Source organism: Aristolochia californica, unplaced genomic scaffold, assembly GCF_029961685.1.
Source record: "Aristolochia californica isolate CCGP_79_NKW_82.1479 unplaced genomic scaffold, dmAriCali1.0.hap1 SCAF_10, whole genome shotgun sequence".
Taxonomy (NCBI): domain Eukaryota; kingdom Viridiplantae; phylum Streptophyta; class Magnoliopsida; order Piperales; family Aristolochiaceae; genus Aristolochia; species Aristolochia californica.
Genome location: NW_027181771.1, coordinates 31,111,566 through 31,129,839, shown reverse-complemented (window position 1 = coordinate 31,129,839; position 18,274 = coordinate 31,111,566). Strand labels below are relative to the sequence as shown.

Here is an 18,274-nt window from a genome sequence, read left to right as displayed (position 1 = left end):
TGAACAAAGAATGAGTTCTCTCTCTCTCTGCCGTCCGATCATAATACCGAGACATGGTTTTCAGATCCCTTATATCTAGGCTTTATAATAAGATAAATGTTCAATGGCTGAGATTCAAATTCGAACTATTAGCATATTTCAACCGGCAAAATTCATATCTGGATGGGGCGAATCTTTATGAAGACTCAACTCAAAAGACTCCGATTTTCCAATTAAGCCGTGAGATGCAGAGAAAGCTGAGTGAAATATGTAGCCTGAGGAGATAACAACAACAAGGCCGCACAGACACTTCAAAAGCTAGAACAGTTCGATACAGCCAGTAACTTAGAAACAAATGGCAGCCACGACCTGACAAAACCCAAGACAGATTTACAGATGGGTTTAGCAGGATATTAACTAATCAACTAATACTAGTACATTCTATGCACTACATTGTACATCTGATAATTACAAGAAACTACTACCTCAAAAAATACACGCAAATTACATGTCAATCCACAGTAATTCTGGATGGAAGGCAAACTCCTAGCTCTTGCTCTTCCATGTAACCTTCCTCACAAGTAACTAGCTGCAATACAACAGGAGCTGACTGGCTCCTACACCTTTCCGAGGCTACCATGAAGCACTTTCCTAGAACCTTTTCAATCCAAACCTCAATATCTCTCATCCCATTGGACACCCATGCTGCGGCAAGAATCTGTTCCATGCATTTCAAATCTATCTCCAACAAACCTTTGGACCTCATTGATGTTTCAAAGACTTTCCTGATTTTCTTTAGTATATTTTCAGCCAGAGAATCAAAATCAAATGGCTTAAATTCAACTGTTTCATCCACCAAATCAAAGAATTCATCAAGCCAAGCCTCTGAATTTTCAGACAAGGAGTCACTCTCTTCATCTGTAACGTCTAAATTTTTTGCTTCCATCTCTTCAATTGACAGATTTAAATCCAAAGACAGATGCGATGTCCTCTGACCCTTAACAAACTCTTCTAGTTTCCTCTTATTCACCGATACATGACCTGAAGAGCTTGATCTGTCCAGGGATGCATCATAGGAGGTAACTACAACATTGCAGCCACCTTTAGCCACAGGCTCCGAGGAGTAATGAAACAGAATCTTCATATCCCAGCCTTGGGCAGCCAAAATCCTTTGCTCAGAGAACTTATCATAATCTTTTCCACTTAAAGCAGTTTTACTCCTTAGCCCTCTCACAGTAGTAACAAAGATCGTGTTGTTAATCCCGATTTCCCTCCCATGAGTGTTTGGAAATTTTCCTGTCTTGACCGCTTGAGATAAACTATTTTGGAGCATAAAATCAGCCTTATCTACATTTTCAAGGAAGACAACTGATAAGGGCTTTTCACTTATTTCACCAGCAATATAATCAACAACAGTCTTTCCTCTCAAATCATACCCACTTATTTTTTGTCCTAGGTCAACAACTGAGTGGGAAGGGGTATCACAATCTTGAGCACTCAGATCGACACTAACAAACTTTTCCTTGCTTCCAAACACTAATTCTGCAAGAGCCATGGCAATTTTCTTTTGCCCAACCCTATCAGGTCCCATAAAACTCAGCCATATGTCTCCCTTCAAGCTTGCACCACGGCGTCTCTCATTTCCAGCTCTGCAATGGGCTATAGTTTGACTAATAGCACATATGGCTGCTTCTTGCCGGCCAAGTTTTTCAGTTAGGGTTTTCCAAAGAGACTTGAAATCTCTTGAATCGAACTGTTTAGTAGCATCAGTAGTATCCAGACCTTGTAGATCACAAGCACCTTTAATACCCTTACATGTTTTTTTCACTGACGGATCTGAGTGGACCCCAACCGGTGAGCAACCTGTGAAGTCCTTTGACCGTTCCTCACAAATCTCAAAGTCTTTCTTCTGTTCTTTTGCAGGACCATAATTCGTTCCCAACATCAAATCTGTGGTTACAGATGTCACAGAGGATGGAGATGCTTGCCGATATCCAACACCTGTATCTGACAAAGCACATAGCTCATATTGTAAATGATCCTTTTGAAGCTCTTCACTTTTTGAAAGTCTTGCATTTGGTCTGGACAGTAAGTTCTCTTTTTTAGATTCAGAAACCACAGGGACTGGCGTGTTCTGGCATGATACTGAGATCTTCTGCTTATTAGTCAAGATGGGGAATTCGTTTTTTCCGCCACCTTGGTTTGGAGAGGTACTTTTACACGATCTACAGTGAGAATCTGATGGCTCTTTGTTATCAGCTATACATGGCAAGCTAACAACACCAGGAAGACATTGGGCTCTAACCCTGTTACAGTCAGGTTCGAGTATCTGACAACTTCGGTGAATATTCAGGCAAATATCATTCCATTTCTTCTGCAAACCCATAACCTTAGCATAGAGAAAAGCCCCATCATCTTTGGTCTGCACTGAAAAGAAGGAATGCAGTTTTTAAATGGAGACTGCAATATATTAATTTCACAGTCACTACAAGATTTAACACACGCATCCACCAGAAGGATGCCATAAAACAAGCAATCTAAGAGAATAAATAGCTTCAACAAAACACACACCTTAGCAGGGTCGCATCCACTCTTTCCTCTAACCAAGTCAGCCCTCTGAAGCCAAGTAGGCAAACTTGCATGCGGCTGATCCCCGCCGGGAAGAGTGGGTCCCTTCATAATTTCTGCAAGTTCTTGCTGATACTTCTCATCACATATGCCACAACGGATTGATAAGGTTTGATACGTACTGCTCACAGGGCTCCTTAAATCTGATATGGTTGAGAAAAACCCACCAAACGGCACAAATGACTCCATCAAGCTGTAAGTATATCACAAGTAGGGAACTGTGAGATATATATCACAAGAGGTCAGAAGCTAATGCAAAACATGCACACATTAGGAAGAAATTGGTCAGTCAAAAGACAGACCAAGTAAGCAGCACACTTAAAGAGGATTGCATTGCTCTAAATGCATCTCCATGAAACCCAAAACAAGAGTTTTGTTTTGTTGAGAAAAGATTGAAATTAATGAGTATCCTAAACACTGTTGACTTATTTATAATCTTACAAAGACAGTTTCATTCATTATTCACAAAAGATTAGTCTCTAACACCATTGACCATCAAGCCGTTAGAAGCAGAGGATAAACATTTCCTTAGAGTGTTAGGCTCCATGCATATTCGTTAGTGTGGCTATAAAGACCATTTAACAGTATATGAAATATCTAAAAAATACGAGTCACATTTTTAGCTTTATTATGTTACTTTCCAAATGACTTGTACTACATCTACTTTTAATATCATTAGCAACTGTGAAAGGATTGACCCATTCCTGCACATCTCTTTGTTCAGAATCAGACTCATTGTTGCACAAAATCTCAGATTCCATAATTATTTTACCAATAAGCAAGAGTTACACGATAACTGCAATTGACACAAGATAAGATAAGTATAATAAACTAGAAGAAGCCAGCAATAAAGAAGTAATCTGCTCAAAAGGAGTATTTTTCATGAACAACCTAGAAGCAACAAATACAAAGATGAGAATTACTTCTATAAATCAACTAAACTTTTTAAATGGGGCCAAAATCTTAACCTTTAAACGACCCAAAAAACTTAATTCTCTCCTGGTTGATCCACTTTATTAAGGGCAAAGTTCATGACCCACCAGTGTTGTGAGGGCATTGATAATGCCAATTTTCTTCAGAAGAAGATGCTTACTAGAGATTCTTCGTGCAGAGTACTGCTTTTATATTTATTTGATGAAGTTACATAGATAAGCTATGGAAGTATATGTAACATGTTCAGAGAATGTCAGAGTTTAGATTAACACAAAATTCTTCCCAAAGTAACCATATGAAAGTGTACATAGAGAACATAACGTATTTGAGTAGTTTACACATTAATTAAATCCCAAGGAAAGAACAAGTGATCAGAAGACTTGATGCTCCAAAACGGACTCAAGTTCGAGTCTCAACTCCATAACTTTTTTTTTTTTTTTTTCACATAACATTTCAAAAAATAACCCATAAAAAGGACTGAATGAAGTATAGAAAGAAACCATCGACAGAACCAAACTCACCAGATAATAAAGGAAGAAAATTGCATGACAAGGTTAACATATCATAGGGATGTCAATTAGCAGACATAGAAAACCTTAACAGTTGAAAGTAGAAATTGAACTCAAAACGGATTGACAAGTGGAAAACCATTGGATTCTAAAAGCTGTACAACTGCCAATCTGCCACACCAACTTACCATGAAATAACAAATTGACCTGTGATGAAGTAAATACCCCAAAATATGACTTCAACAAGCCCCAAAAATATTTCCCAATGAACCAAATTAACCTCAACCTTGTCAGGAACCAATTAGATAAAGATGTTTTCCTTACTAATAAATAAAAAGATCTAGTTATTAAAGCATAAAGCCTAGATCTGGAAATGGCCGGCCAGTTGTTCAACTCACTATACACAAGCCCTTGCCCATAATCAAGCTTTCAAGAAATTATTTCTTCTTTTTTAATCAAACTCCTAAAGCTTCCTATAATCCAATATGCCAACAAGGAGTTCAATACTTTGATGCCCAATATTGCAATGAACGATTGAAAAAAGAAAAAGCTCACACAAGATCCAGAAGTTCAACTGCACTCCTTTGCAATCACCAAATAAATCAGACCAACACCATTCCTAACTCTTCTCAGCACTAAAGTAGTAACATAGTAACTCAGACCTTCATGTCAATTTAATCCAACCAGGAGATTTTTCAATCCTTGAAAGCACCTATTATGTGCTTTCCTCCCTCACTCTAGACTTTGATCTCTCCCTTTTCACCCTGAATTAGCTCTCCGTATTCTTATTGTCAACTTAACTCGACTTCCTCCTTCATTTTCCCCTCTCATAAAAAGCTTAAATGTTTAGATGCCCTTTCCAAGAGACAAAATCCACGCAATTGGACACCATAGAATTCTACTCCAATGAACAAAGTTGAAGGGCCTCCCACAAATCTCATAAAAAAGCACTGAATGGATCTTCCATGACTGTGAACAGGACTCATCCCAACTTGCGCCTCTGTTTTGAATCACCTACCACCATCAAATTGAATTGGAAATTATAAATCATAAATATGTGCAGATAATAATTTTGCATTTAGAATGAAAACAAAAACATTAGTAAACTAGGCAAACCTGAGATTTAGCTGCCTTTAACTTCAGATAGGCACCAAAATGTCCAGCTATAATCCTTATTGCATTACCTGCACATGCCCAAGGTTGAACTTTTATTTTAAAAAAATTACATGATATAGCAGCTAAAATTTCACAGAGCATGAAAGGTAAGCAATAGAAAGACATAAATACTCACTTGCTTAACAGCCATTGACTTGTTCAGAACCAGCACAATCCGTTCATAGCAACTCTTCTCCTGCCTCAATTCTACATGTCATGTTTACATTGGCTTTTTTTTCTTGAAAGTGAATGTGTCATCATAGGACCTCAAACTCTGCCACATGCCAGAAAGCCTCCGTGCTAACCACGACATATTCTTTGAATCGGATTTTGCAACTACTGAAATGACAGACTCTGGAAAGCCCATAATTTTTTGCAGAGGAAAATACAAGAGCTGAGTAACATATATGACCTACCATATGGATGTCCATATAGGACTTCTTAACCATCTTATTGCTGCAAATATTTCCCCATATAATCCTCTAATACAATGTCTGTTCAGGTCGGCAGCAACTACTTTTAATAATCATGCTACTCTTTTCAAGACTGACTTTATCGTATCTTAAAGACCTCTCTTCATTTGATCTAGACATTTCTCTTCTTCTTTCCCTTTCAAACTGACCCATTCACAACAATTAATTGATGCTTCCAAGCAGCTATTCAAAATCTCCTTCCTTTTATCTCTTTTTGTCAGCTGTGTCTGATCAATAAAATCCTCAGACAATCTGAGTTGAATTCGAACAGATGTTGTTTTTGTCACCTTTCCGAGCTCTCAAATTCTGGGACATGACACTATCCCCCAACTTCAAAGTACGAAAACTAAGTCTAACTTATCAATTGTCACCATTTTAGAAAATTACAAACTTGAACCAGAGAGTTAAACAATAACTTTGTGTCAGGATGGAGCATCTTGCTGACCATGACTTGGATTTTCAGGCAAGACAAAAATTACATCTCATGCGTCAGCCATGATGTCTTGAATTTTCAGGGGGTGACACGATATTACCGGTAACTGATCATCTCCTACCATCCAAAACGTATCCACTCGTAGACATCACGGTTTTTACACTGAGCAAGACGCCTTGGATATCCTAGACACTCACCCCTGCTTAAGTAGATGATTGAACCAATCTGTGCTCTACAAGAGAAATTTTGCTTAAGCTGCCAGTGTCAGATGGCATCTACTACGACACATGAACTTATCAAACTCATAAAAAAAAGTTTGCAACTGCTCACAAATGTTCTGACTTATAACTGGAATGTGTTGTTATCAAGTAGTTTATGCAGATTATCAAATCATACTAACTGTTTGCATAACATTGATCCAGTTATCATTCGAACAAAATACTAGCAGTGCAACCCTGTTAGTTAAAAGAAAAACTTAGTCAGCATGGAAGGCATGGAGCCAAAACTTTAAGACTTCCACAAGTCTAAAAACAGAATTTTGTAGACTTCCTTATGAACCTTTTTTATCCTCCAAAACTTTCATTAAATTCCAGAAGTCCCTATATCGAAACTGGGAAACCATTTCCTCAAGCTTTGCAACATTTAGCACCTTGGAGACAATTTAACAAATTCAGATACAGAGAGCAAACAAGTGCACAACCGCGCGGATGGAAACCCACTACCATATAAAATAAGAGCGTTCAGTTTCATGGGATTTGAAAAAAAAGGTAGAAAAGGAAAGAAAATAAGTATGACGGACTCTCAACAGACAAGCCAAGTCCACCTGTTAAATTCAAACTTATTCCACATTTGTCGATGTAAAAGATTGTGCGAACACGTGAACCGGAGAAAAATATTACTCGGTTCAGATAAACGTAAAAAGTAACAACTAAATAATCTACAAACAAGTGATGAAAGCAGACACGATCAATTAGAGTAATGCGCTAAATTAAAGAAGAGAAGACGAATCCAGAGATGAAACACACCTGTGTCGCCGAGGATGCAACCTTCCCAGACCGGAGCTGATCGAAGTTATGGGAAGAAGCTGGAGATCCCAATCCTTCTCCAAGGTAGGATGCAGAGAGTGAAACTTCATGTACGTCTCATAATTTGATGCACAGCCGATCAACCACAACCGCCGCTCGCGGTGAAGTTCCAGCAACCTGGAAAGTTCGGCGACCACCAAACCGTCGTCGCGGAAGTTCTTCAAATCTCCGACGTCAATAACAACGCCAGACTCGGCCAAGGGACCCAGTTCTTCAGACATCGATCTCAGTGACCCCTCCATCACTTCCTTGTCAACAGACACGAACTTCAACCCAGCGAGTTCTCTCGGGACCTGGTGTCCCGTTCCGCCTCTCTCAACGCAACATTGAAAATTTCGAACAGCCTCTCGAGCCGAAACACCAATAAGAAACGGATTCTTGTTCCTGCTTTTCGTCAGAACCTCGCAAATCCGCCGGCAGTTCTCGTCGAAGTCGGAGACGTCGGGCTGTGTTTCGGCAAAGTTACATAGAAAAAGAGGCGGGAAGCGAGCACGTGGGAAGCGCGGGCCAGGCGGGCGAATAATCGCCAACTTAATATCCGTACTTCGAAATCCAGCTTCTCCAAAGACGCGGCTAACGACGGGGTCGTCTAGGATGGATAGAACCAACTGCCTCAACTCGACCTTAATCAACAAAATGGAAGAGGCCTGTGATTGGTTAGCCTGTTGCTGGAAGGAATGCTGGTTGTTGAACGTGTCGGGGTTCCGGCGCTGATTGGCCTGCGATCGCTTAATGGCAGCCATGAGAGAGTTGGATATGGGGGGCTCATCTAGGGGTTGCGAAGAAGGCAAACGGTCGAGAGCAACACTAAAGCAGAGCTCGAGTGCCCGAAGCTGAAAGCGCGGGGAGTAAGCAGAGCTGCGGACACGGGAGCAGGCCTCCCGGAGGAGGGAAGAGGGAAGAGCGAGGAGAGCAGAAACGGCATGGAGAGAGGTAGTCTGAGAATGGGCCCGGCGGCGAGCGACAGTAACGGCGTCCTCGAGAGCCCTGGCGGCGTCCGGAGTGAGACATTGACGAGCGGCGCTCACCGGCGTCGGCATTTCCCGGCGAGCATTAAATAGGTTTTCGCTCAAAGCGGCTCCTGCTGTCTCTCTCTCTCTCTCTCACCTCCTGACTCCTGAAGATAATAAAAAAATGCGGTAAGAATAAACTACATTCTGCTTTTGATTATTTATTAAGCCGGGGGGGAAGGGGGGACGAAAGTGCTATGACGTGGCAACCGTGGACCCCATAAATGCAACTGCACATATTCTTGTCTTTTTCTTTGCACCTTCTTATCTCTCCTCTGTCACTCTCCCATTGCGTTGGGGGTTCGGTTCACAATGACCGATCAACACACCCAAGTGCGCCAGCGCGTGAAATTCTATCGGTACGCCGCGTCTGCCCAATCCTGACCCTGTAGCATCACCTGAATCCATTGGTTCCTAGTGAAAAATCGCTTGCGTGGCCAAAATATCCACGGCTAAGATCACCTCGCTCGCGTGGGGTCTGGGTCACTGATTCCTCTTGACTCACAAACCCTAGCAATCCGATAAGAACCAGAGATGGGATTTCATCTGGAAGGCGCGAATTGTTTTGTTTTATGAATCATCCTTCGTATTAAGAGTATTTACTAAATAATTTCGATTTTTGCCACGTCACTGCTTGCAAGTTGCACCCACATGTAAATCATCCGTGTGATGAACAAGTTAATAGACGGTATAGCTTGTAGTAATCACCCTGCGTTGCGTGTAAAGAATCTCCTTTCACACCCCGCGAAGGAGGGTGGACACCGGACACTCACGTCAACGTCGTCAAAAGTCATGTGGGGCCGGGAAAATGGAGTCGTAAAGATCGCGTGCCGATAAGGGAAAAGGAATGGAAAGCAGGAATAGTCCACCCACCACCACAAACATCTCCTTCCATCCTTTTCCTGTTTTTTTTTTTTTTTTTATAATATAAATAAAAAATATATATATATATATATATTTATGTTTTTCGAAAGAATATAATATTCCATCCCCAAAAAGCTCGTCGTATCTTCAGAGTCTTCCTCAATTTCCCAATTTCCCACTTTTTTGTGTAAAGGAGTGATGCCTATGCCTCTTATAAGAGTGTAAGGGCCAGCGGAGAGAGACGTCAAAAGGGGCATATATGCAAATCAGCTTGTTTTTTTATAAAGACCAAATCGATATTTTGTTCTATATCTTCGTTAAAATCTTCTCATATATTCGCATTCGCATGCGTTGAACCAAGATAACAGAACCGGATGCCATTTTCTAATATAACTACAAGTCATAGACAACCATTCCTTCTCGTGGTACCTGACACGCGTTACGTTTTATGGGACCTCGTAAGTTATTCTTCTACATTTTTTTTAAAAAAAAAAAACTTTTGATTTCATGAAAAAGTCTTGGTTTTCACTTTTTTATCCTCAAATATCATTTGGACTCATTTTTAGTGTGAGACGTCATTAGAGTGTGTCTATTCATGTAACAGTTCGCGTCTCTTCGGATGTTTTGAAACGCGTCTCAGTGTGAGAAGACACTTAAAAAGTCATCCATCCACCACACCACTCATGTGGGTATCAAATTCCAAGTGATCCTGAGTTGCTGACTCGCGAGGGACCAAAACAGTTGCGAGTTTCACGTTTCAACAATCAAGTCCAGCCAGGTATGAGATATAAATATATATATATATAGTAACTTGGAGACAGTAAAAAAACACGCTATGGCAAGTAAAAAGGCATTCAAAATCAGACTTTTCTTAATGGGAAGGTTAGTCAACGGGTAAATTATTTAAGCTTTAATCGAGCACGAAAACATGCACAAAAAGAGCAAACATTTGACGTCTATTATTTCCCTTCCATTAAAGCAGACAAATCCCATATTAACATATTCAATTCCATAATCCCATCTGCCAGAAGGTGGGTGGAGGGCGGAAACTCGGACAGGACGCCACAAGCCATCTTACACGGCCATAATGCTAACATCTACAAAAAACTGTCAACTCATGCCCAGTACAAGCCACTTTGCCACACAACTCCCCATTCAAATTTTATAATAATTGAGCAGAATTGACTCCGCGCCCAATAATTTCGCCTCCTTCGGTGGGGGTTCTCTCTCGGGCATTTCCACAAACACCTAGTAAACCGACTCCATTAAAGACTGCTCTGAAAGGATCCATGAATGTTCTTGAAGGGGCTTCTGGCATCGGTGCCCACGAACCCAAAAAAATGGTAAGGAAACGAGCCGTTCAATCTCGTGCCAGGAATTAATATTTACGCGTAATATAAAAAGGAAAAAGGGGGCTGCGATATCTGGAAGAATTGACTTGGAAATCTTACCTTTAACGAGCCAGGCATGGAAGTGTGGAGGGAGGGGGGACCATGGCTTGCCCATGGAAAGGCGATGGAGAGAGATTTTGAGTAGAAAGACCGCACCCTCAATAAGGAAAGTGATGGAATCTCTCGCCGCTCATCATCAATAATATTCTCCTCTCGCCTCTACGCCTGCCCTAGACAGATTCCTCTTGATTTAACCCGGTCCGGTTCTGTTAAAGACGATTTCATATCCTGTTAATTAGACAAAAACTAAAAATGATGAATAACGGGTTCGAAACAGAAAAGTCGTCGAATCAGGAGACCCACTCTATGGAATGCTGATGGAATGCACCAGCACCGGCACTAGATTCACTTTGCTAAAGGAGAGAAGTGAACATATTCAACGTACACTTGATAGAAATTCTCAATTTTAATTGAAATGACACGGGGACCTTTAGCACCTACCCTTTTACTCTAAAGTGATACCTTCCCCTTTTTTTTCTTTCCCCATATCGGTCCAGTTCCACCGATACATATCAGTCACGAATCGGCCCTAGGCCAAGAGACGAATCTCACTTTTTCCGCTCGCTTAACTTGAAACACAAGCGAGAATTGTTGATTAGGCATCTCGCGATCAAGAGAGCGATGTTGGGCTTCCTCTTTCTTCACAATTTTATGTGATTCTGGTCTCGTCTGAGGTTGCCTCCAAAGTAAGCCACATTAGCGGTTGTGTCCGGACTTCTATGTTGGCATATTTGCATTCACTCTTTATGTGTTAGTGTAACGTGTAACGGTTTCTAGCCATAAAAAAAAAAAAAAAATACGAGTAACAAAGAATCGATGATTGTCACTTGAAAAAATTTCCAACGGGATTGGTGAAGGGGACGATGAGAAATGTGTGGGACCCAGTGGTCACTGCAGTGTACTTAGCCATAAAGCAGTTGGATGTGACTAGCGAGCTTATTTGGACCATATCAGTGCTCCACACTTGTTTTGATAAAGCCTGTTATGTTGAGTCACATTGTCCCCGACTGAGAATTAGCTTATCTGATTAAGTCTTCGGGAGACAAGAGATCAGATTTATTAGTCTTTATGATAGCATTAAAAAGACATTGAAAAAAATTGGAATTTGGATTAATAGCCTACTTATTAAACTCATTTAGGAAAATAATCTTCACTCTTCGAGAGGTTTGATCTGGATCCCTCTTTTGAGGACTAACGTGACCTTGATAGGAAGGGCCGTGACCTGTGAACCATTGAGCGAGGAGACCCCCCCACTTATTGCCCACTTTGTGCTTGTCCCCACAATCAATCCCCCTATTTTTCACGTCAACATCAAAAATATGTTCGCTACGCAAATGATTTAAAAGCCTGAATTTAGAAGAAGAAAAGAAAAACTAATTGATTTATTTGGAAAGAGCAAATGGCCAAGTTGCAGGTCTCTTTTTCAGCTTTTCTTTGACAGTTACCTGTTGGGGCCCAGTACTGCTGAGCAAGATCAATCGGAAGTGAAAGTGGCGAACCGTGTTCTTGCTCCTCGTGTCCCTATCTCTGACGACTGACACGTATGCAGAAGATAAAAACCCCACCAAAGTCGAGTAAAAAGTAATAACACGAATCGAGATTCGAGGAGGATTCGACAAATCAGGCACATTTAATGATTCCAATTCTGTGGTAACCTAGGGAGCCACGAGGTCCGCTTCTCCGTGTAATAACCTGCTTCGCTTCTGTGGGCCCCCATTGCAAGTAAACTTCGTACTTGCACTGTTTTCTACGCGCCATGAGGTGGAACTTGGAAGTTGTAGCGGTTGTAGTGGCAGGTACTTTGTACTGCTATCGATTACAGGGCCCCGATGTGACATTTCTTCAAAGCTATATAGCCCCATTGTATCGGATTCCGGACCTTGTACCATTTACATGCCACCCTGGAAGTTACTCGTTTTCTATCTGATATATATATCGTCGGAAAACGAGTCACAGGCTAAGACCATTAATTATTTGGTTAATTTTACCTCATTATCAATTAATTATTTATAATGGGAACCCTAAGATCCTTGTGTGGCCCCACCTCCCTTGATGGTAGAGAGAGAGAGAGAGAAAAATAGGAAGATGAAGGGTACCATCCTGCCCTCCCACCCACCTGCAATCACAGATGGAGAAAGTCTGTCCCCTGTCTCTGTGAAATGAGAAGGCAGGAGATCGTAAAATAAAATGAATAAATAAAATATTTATTTCTGCACATGGGAATGACTAATGATCGCAACGCTCCTTTTTCTGAGCTTTTCAGCGACAGCCACCCGTGGGCCCACCTCTGCAGTTAAAGATCACAAAGGCAAGTGGACGAGAGTAGCACCCCGTTCTCGGCCCCCCCCCCCCCCCCTCATCCGCGCCTCATCTGGACGACACGTGTAACATCAAATTGCACTTTAAATGGAAAAAGCCATGGCGTGGATTTGCCATTCCAGGGAAATCCAACAATCCGCACATTACATAATCATTCCACTCATGTGGCAAACTAGGCTTCCACGAGGTCCATATCTCGAACCTCCTATGGCTATCGATTTTTTGTACTTTCGTGGGCCCTAGTTCATTGAACCCGGAAAGTGCGGGTTATTTCCACGTGGGCCTCCATTTTAATCGAAATCCGGTTGAGAATCCTTGCGTATTCATTGCGTTTATTAATGATTTGATTTGGGATTGGGTTTCAGTAAGCCCAACCCATTAATATTTGAGGAGAAGGTTGATACTTAGGGGTGAAAAGATAGAAACCCAAAATTACCCCCAATGAAATAAGAGAAAAATAAAAGTTGAACAAAAGAGAAGGTGAGAAGAGAAAAGAAAAATAGAAAGAGAAACCAACACAAAATAGAAAGTGACACTTCTAAGAAACAAGGGATGTGGGGTTTGAGTGCAAAAAGGGAAATACCTACTAGGCGTGGGACTTGAGGGCAAAAAGGGAAAATGCCCCATCTTCTTGATAAAATAAGATCTTACTAGATTAGATTTTATCTTTAATTGATGTAATTTTTCAATTTCTAGAATTTGTCCCCTATTAATATAATCCTTTCAATTTTCTATAATCTCTTATTGAGTTATGAATGCCTACTTGATTAATTAATTTTCCAAATAATGCTATAAATAAGGGTGTTGGCTTAAGTAGGGGTGGGCACAGCTCGGATCGGGGTTGGGTCCCCCAAAATCCTAATAAAAAAACCCAAATGGGTTTGAGAAACCAACCTTGTCCCCTCCTTGTACTCGTTGGGTCCTCGCCTCTGTCCATCCCTATCTCGTCCCCAACCCATAATTACTGGCCCATTAAAATAATTAACCTTTACAAATCATAAAATTATCACCACAAAGTGAAAAATTACTACAACATGTTCATACTACACCTATAATGACAAAAAATGACAAAATATAACAAATAACCATTATGAAATACAAACATATTATTCAAATACTTCCCTTATATAATCGATAAAAAATTAGTAAAGCTGTAAGAATTATAATTTTTTTATAAATACAAAAGTAACAACTAAAATGATATCAATTGATAATATACCTAAAAGTACAAATAAGATGAAAATAATTACAAAATAAATCTAACATTTCCAAATGAAGTAATTAAACATCCATCACATTGAGTCACTCTACATGGATTAAAGTCTCAATACTCCTAGAAATACCATAACAAGTCAACAATATCAAACAATCAAACTGTTTACATATTACACCACATCATAGTTTTATCGCCGTACCCTCACAACTCGTAAATAATTCATAATAAGAGGGGAATTCATGATAACAACGTTATAACTCAATCAATCCCCAAAGAGCACCACTCAGAAAAGAAACAAGTTGCTTAAAAAAGGTCAACCAATTACTAACGTTTAAAAATAATTAATTAAAATTAAAAATATACATATAATTGTACTTAAAACCAAATTAATTTCTATCATCACCCTGTAACTTAGTCGAGATAAAAGTAGGAATATTTTTTTAAAAAAGAAATAAATAATAAAGTTAATTGGTATTTTAAAAGAAACAAATAACTATTAAGTGAAGTACTAAATATAGAATTAAACTTATTACTAAATTCAGCTCCAACCCAATCTTGCACACACATTAAAGCCGCCATAGTATCTGGATGTAGAGTACTTCGATGAACACTAATCACCTTACCTCTTGTGTAAAAATAGGAACAACCAATATATCTTTTGTGATCAGGTGGAGGACTTGCATGTTCCTCAAAAACAAAGTTTTGAAGTTGGCTACTCCTACTAATCTCATCATTCTGAAGGAACCTTGCATTTTTGGATTTGACAATTCTTATCGAATAAGATAGACAATAAAATATGTTTCCCATAGAGTTTTTCTACTTAGCCAATGAAATGTCCACTAACTATTCTAGAGTCTAACTTTATCTCATGTGGATTATAGGTCTAAACTTCAACTAGACAGCCTCAAACATGTACATGCCTTAAACTAGGTTTCCACCCTTTCCATAACTCGAATGGCGTTTGATGAACCGCCTTGGTTGGAACCCTATTGAGTACATAGACTACAGTTTTGAGAGCTTCACTCCACAATGAAAATCGAAGATCAGAGTTACTAATCTTACTCCTCACCATGTTCATTAATGTTCGATTTCTTCTTTCAGCCACACCATTTTGAGACAGTGAGCCAGGCATTGTGTATTATGGCATTACAAAATGATTAGACAATTGTCCTCTTTCAGTGTACCTTCCATAATATTCACCACCTCTATCTGACCTCACGATTTTGATTCGTTGCTTACTTGTTTCTCTGCTTATGCTTTATAGACCTTATAAGCTTCTAGTGCTTTACTTTTATCATAAAGCAGATAGAGATACATATATCGTGTATGATCGTCAATCAAGTTAATGAACTACTTCTGACCATTGAAACATGCATCATAAAGACCTAAAATATCAGTGCGCATGATTTCTAAGACATCAAAAGTTCTCCTAACACTTTTCTTGTACTTATTGATTTGCTTTCTTTTAAGGCAATCCACACATATACTAAAATCAATAAAATCAAGAGCCTCAAGGACTCCATCATTAACTAATCTTTTAATTCTATCCATGGAGATATAACCTAATCTCCTAAGTTACAACATGGAGGATTTCTCATTTATAATATTTTTCTTAATGTTAACATTAATACCATGCATAGTAGAAAGACTGCAATAAAATATAGGGTTTAAAAGAAGTTTGGACAATCCTTCCTCCAAAATGTCATTTCCAACATGAACCTTTACACAATTGAAGGGAATTGCTAAGGAAATTAAAACTAAATACAAAAGGTGAAAGTCTGGAAACTAAGATAAGGTTTCTAGAAAAATATGGAACATAGAATGTCCTTTCAAGGTCTAAGACAAAGCCAATATTTAGGACAAGTCTGAAAGTTCTAACTGCCTCCACATGTGAACCCATCATGTTTCTTGAATAGATGGAGCATTCACTTGGCATCGGTTTTCGTTGGTTCAAGAAACAGTGCATGGTGTTGGCAACAAGGATCGTAGTACCAGAATCACCCCACCAAGTGTTATAAGAAGCATGAGTCATATTGGATTCAAAACACACTAAGGATATGAGATTACCGTTCTTTTCAAGCCAATGCTTGAATTGGGCCATGTTTTTTTTATATGTCTTTTCTTCTTACAGAAGAAATATTTGACACCGCCCTTAGATTCTTTAGTAAGAGACACTTTTCACTTACCTTTCTGAAAAGGTCTCTTGTCTCGAGTTGTCAAATGCAAACTTTCGATCATCTTCTGATTAAGTTGCCCTTCCTCTTGTACACACATGGTCAAAAGTTCATTAATTGACCATTTATACTTATGTGTGTTATAAGAGATTTTGAATGGTGCATATGTAGACAGAAGCGAGTTACGGATGAAGTGGACTAAAAATGACTCGAACATCTCAATCTCCTTCGATTTCAGTCTTCCAGCCATATGCCGCATTTGCATGATGTGCTCACGCACACCCTGGGGTGCTAGTAAATTTCATGGAACACATTTGGGTGATCAGGGTGCTAGCTAATGCCTTATCGAAAGTCTCAAGCTGTGCCTGAATAGCTTGAAGATAGTCCTTGACTTTGGCACATTCAGGAATAGATCCACGAATACTCTTCCTAATATGAGACTTAATAAACATCAAACTTAATAGATTGGATCTCTCCCAAAGTTCAAATGATATTTTTCTCAATTTGGGTACTAGATTCCGTGGATTTCAGAGGTTCATCCACTCTAAGTGCCAAGTCAAGATCCATGTACCTTAATAACATGAGAAGTTTCTCCTTCCACTCAATGTAATTTTCCCCATTTAGGATAACAATATAGGAATCAAAGGTTGGGACAAATAAAGTTTGAAGAGATGCAAAAAGTACACAACAAGCTTACTTACATGTAATGAAGCAATTTTTTTTGAATATTTACCCATATAAATAACCCAAACAAATAAATAGCGTGTCATTATAATCTTTCCTATGGGCTTAGATTATAACACATATGCGATTTATTTCTCTTTATGATGGGACCTAGAAATTTGTTTGTAAAGGAATATTCTAGGCTTATGGGCAACTAATTTTTTTTAAAATATTTATTTCCCATCCTGATTAATCACTTAAATATAATATTTACCCTGTGGGGTTAAATTATTGTATCTCCGTGATGAATCACAATTTTTTTTATATCATTTACTTTATGTGACTAAACTTAATGTCCCTAGACATTTGTATAATTAAAAATGTTATGATAATTACTCAATTATTCAAACGTATACCCAAAATATGACATAAAAATAATTGACTAAAATGAATGTCAATTAATAACTCTTTATATTTAGGTCAACTTAAAATTATGCATAAAAATGAAGTATGCATAAAACCTAAATAAAATTTTTCACAATTGAAAAATTAAATAAAAATGCATAAAAACAGATTATTGGAATTTAAATATATATGTTATGTGTATCCAATGATAACACATAAAGCCCCAGTCGGGCTTAATGGTCATTGGCACCATATTTCTTTCCAGCGTGCCAGTTCGAAACCCTGTTGGTGCAAAATTGAGTTTGAGAACCAAGTCAACTTGGTCTTCACTCGGGTGCTTTAGCGAGTTGGAACGGGCGAGCCTGTTTGAGTCGATCCAACCTGCCCGATTTGACCCCCCGAGTCGCTTCAACCCGTCCAACTCGTCTCAACTAGCCCAATCCTGCTCATCATGACTGAGCCAACTCGTTATTTAAATGAAACTTTACCTTAAGTTTCATTTTTTATAATTTCCGCGCGTTGGAGGTCGTCTTCAACCTCCAGCCATGCACAGAGAGGACGCTCGACTTCAAATGTCGGTCCTCTGTCGTACGTCGGCCTCCCATCGGATGTCGGCCGCCATCGTCCAATGGCGACGCCGGCCACCGACTCTCCATGGAGGCCCGAGAATGGACATCAAAAAGCATACACAGAGTGTCGCTCTTCACAAAATGTCGCCATATCATGCATACTTCTGCTAGACCAGACCCCCTCTTATAACCTCCTCTCCATCAAAGGAGACCACCAAATCGACAGGAAATTGTAAGGTTGTAACCGACGACGGACGGGTCACTTAAGTGATGGTTCGTGAACCGTCTTACACAATAGTGTTCGAAAACTATTAGAGTGGAAGTTAATTCAAAGATAAAAATTGAGATTTGTGGAGTGATGAGAAGGCTTATCGTTTATGTGGCAACCAACGGCTTGGCGGTAGCAGT

At 39.5% G+C, this 18,274-nt stretch overlaps 1 protein-coding gene across 1 annotated transcript; it reads right to left on the bottom strand.

Moving 5' to 3' along the window:
* Positions 1 to 237: 237 nt before the first annotated feature.
* Positions 238 to 8,311, bottom strand: LOC137936040 (protein SMAX1-LIKE 7-like). The gene is made up of 3 exons (XM_068780552.1): positions 7,136 to 8,311; positions 2,551 to 2,800; positions 238 to 2,401 (listed from the first exon to the last, which is right to left on the bottom strand). Exons 1-3 carry the CDS (start codon positions 8,233 to 8,235, stop codon positions 491 to 493), a joined length of 3,261 nt encoding a protein of 1,086 aa, XP_068636653.1. The 5' UTR covers positions 8,236 to 8,311; the 3' UTR covers positions 238 to 490.
* Between the last annotated feature and the right edge of the window lie 9,963 nt (positions 8,312 to 18,274).

Bases quoted from the DNA above. Each gene is read 5' to 3' on its own strand.
- LOC137936040 (XM_068780552.1), bottom strand. From the start codon at position 8,235: ATGCCGACGCCGGTGAGCGCCGCTCGTCAATGTCTCACTCCGGACGCC. The intron at 2,801-7,135 runs GTGTGTTTCATC...ATATACTTACAG, and splicing joins TTGCATCCTCGGCGACACAG to CTTGATGGAGTCATTTGTGC. The intron at 2,402-2,550 runs GTGTGTGTTTTG...TTTTCAGTGCAG, and splicing joins GTGGATGCGACCCTGCTAAG to ACCAAAGATGATGGGGCTTT.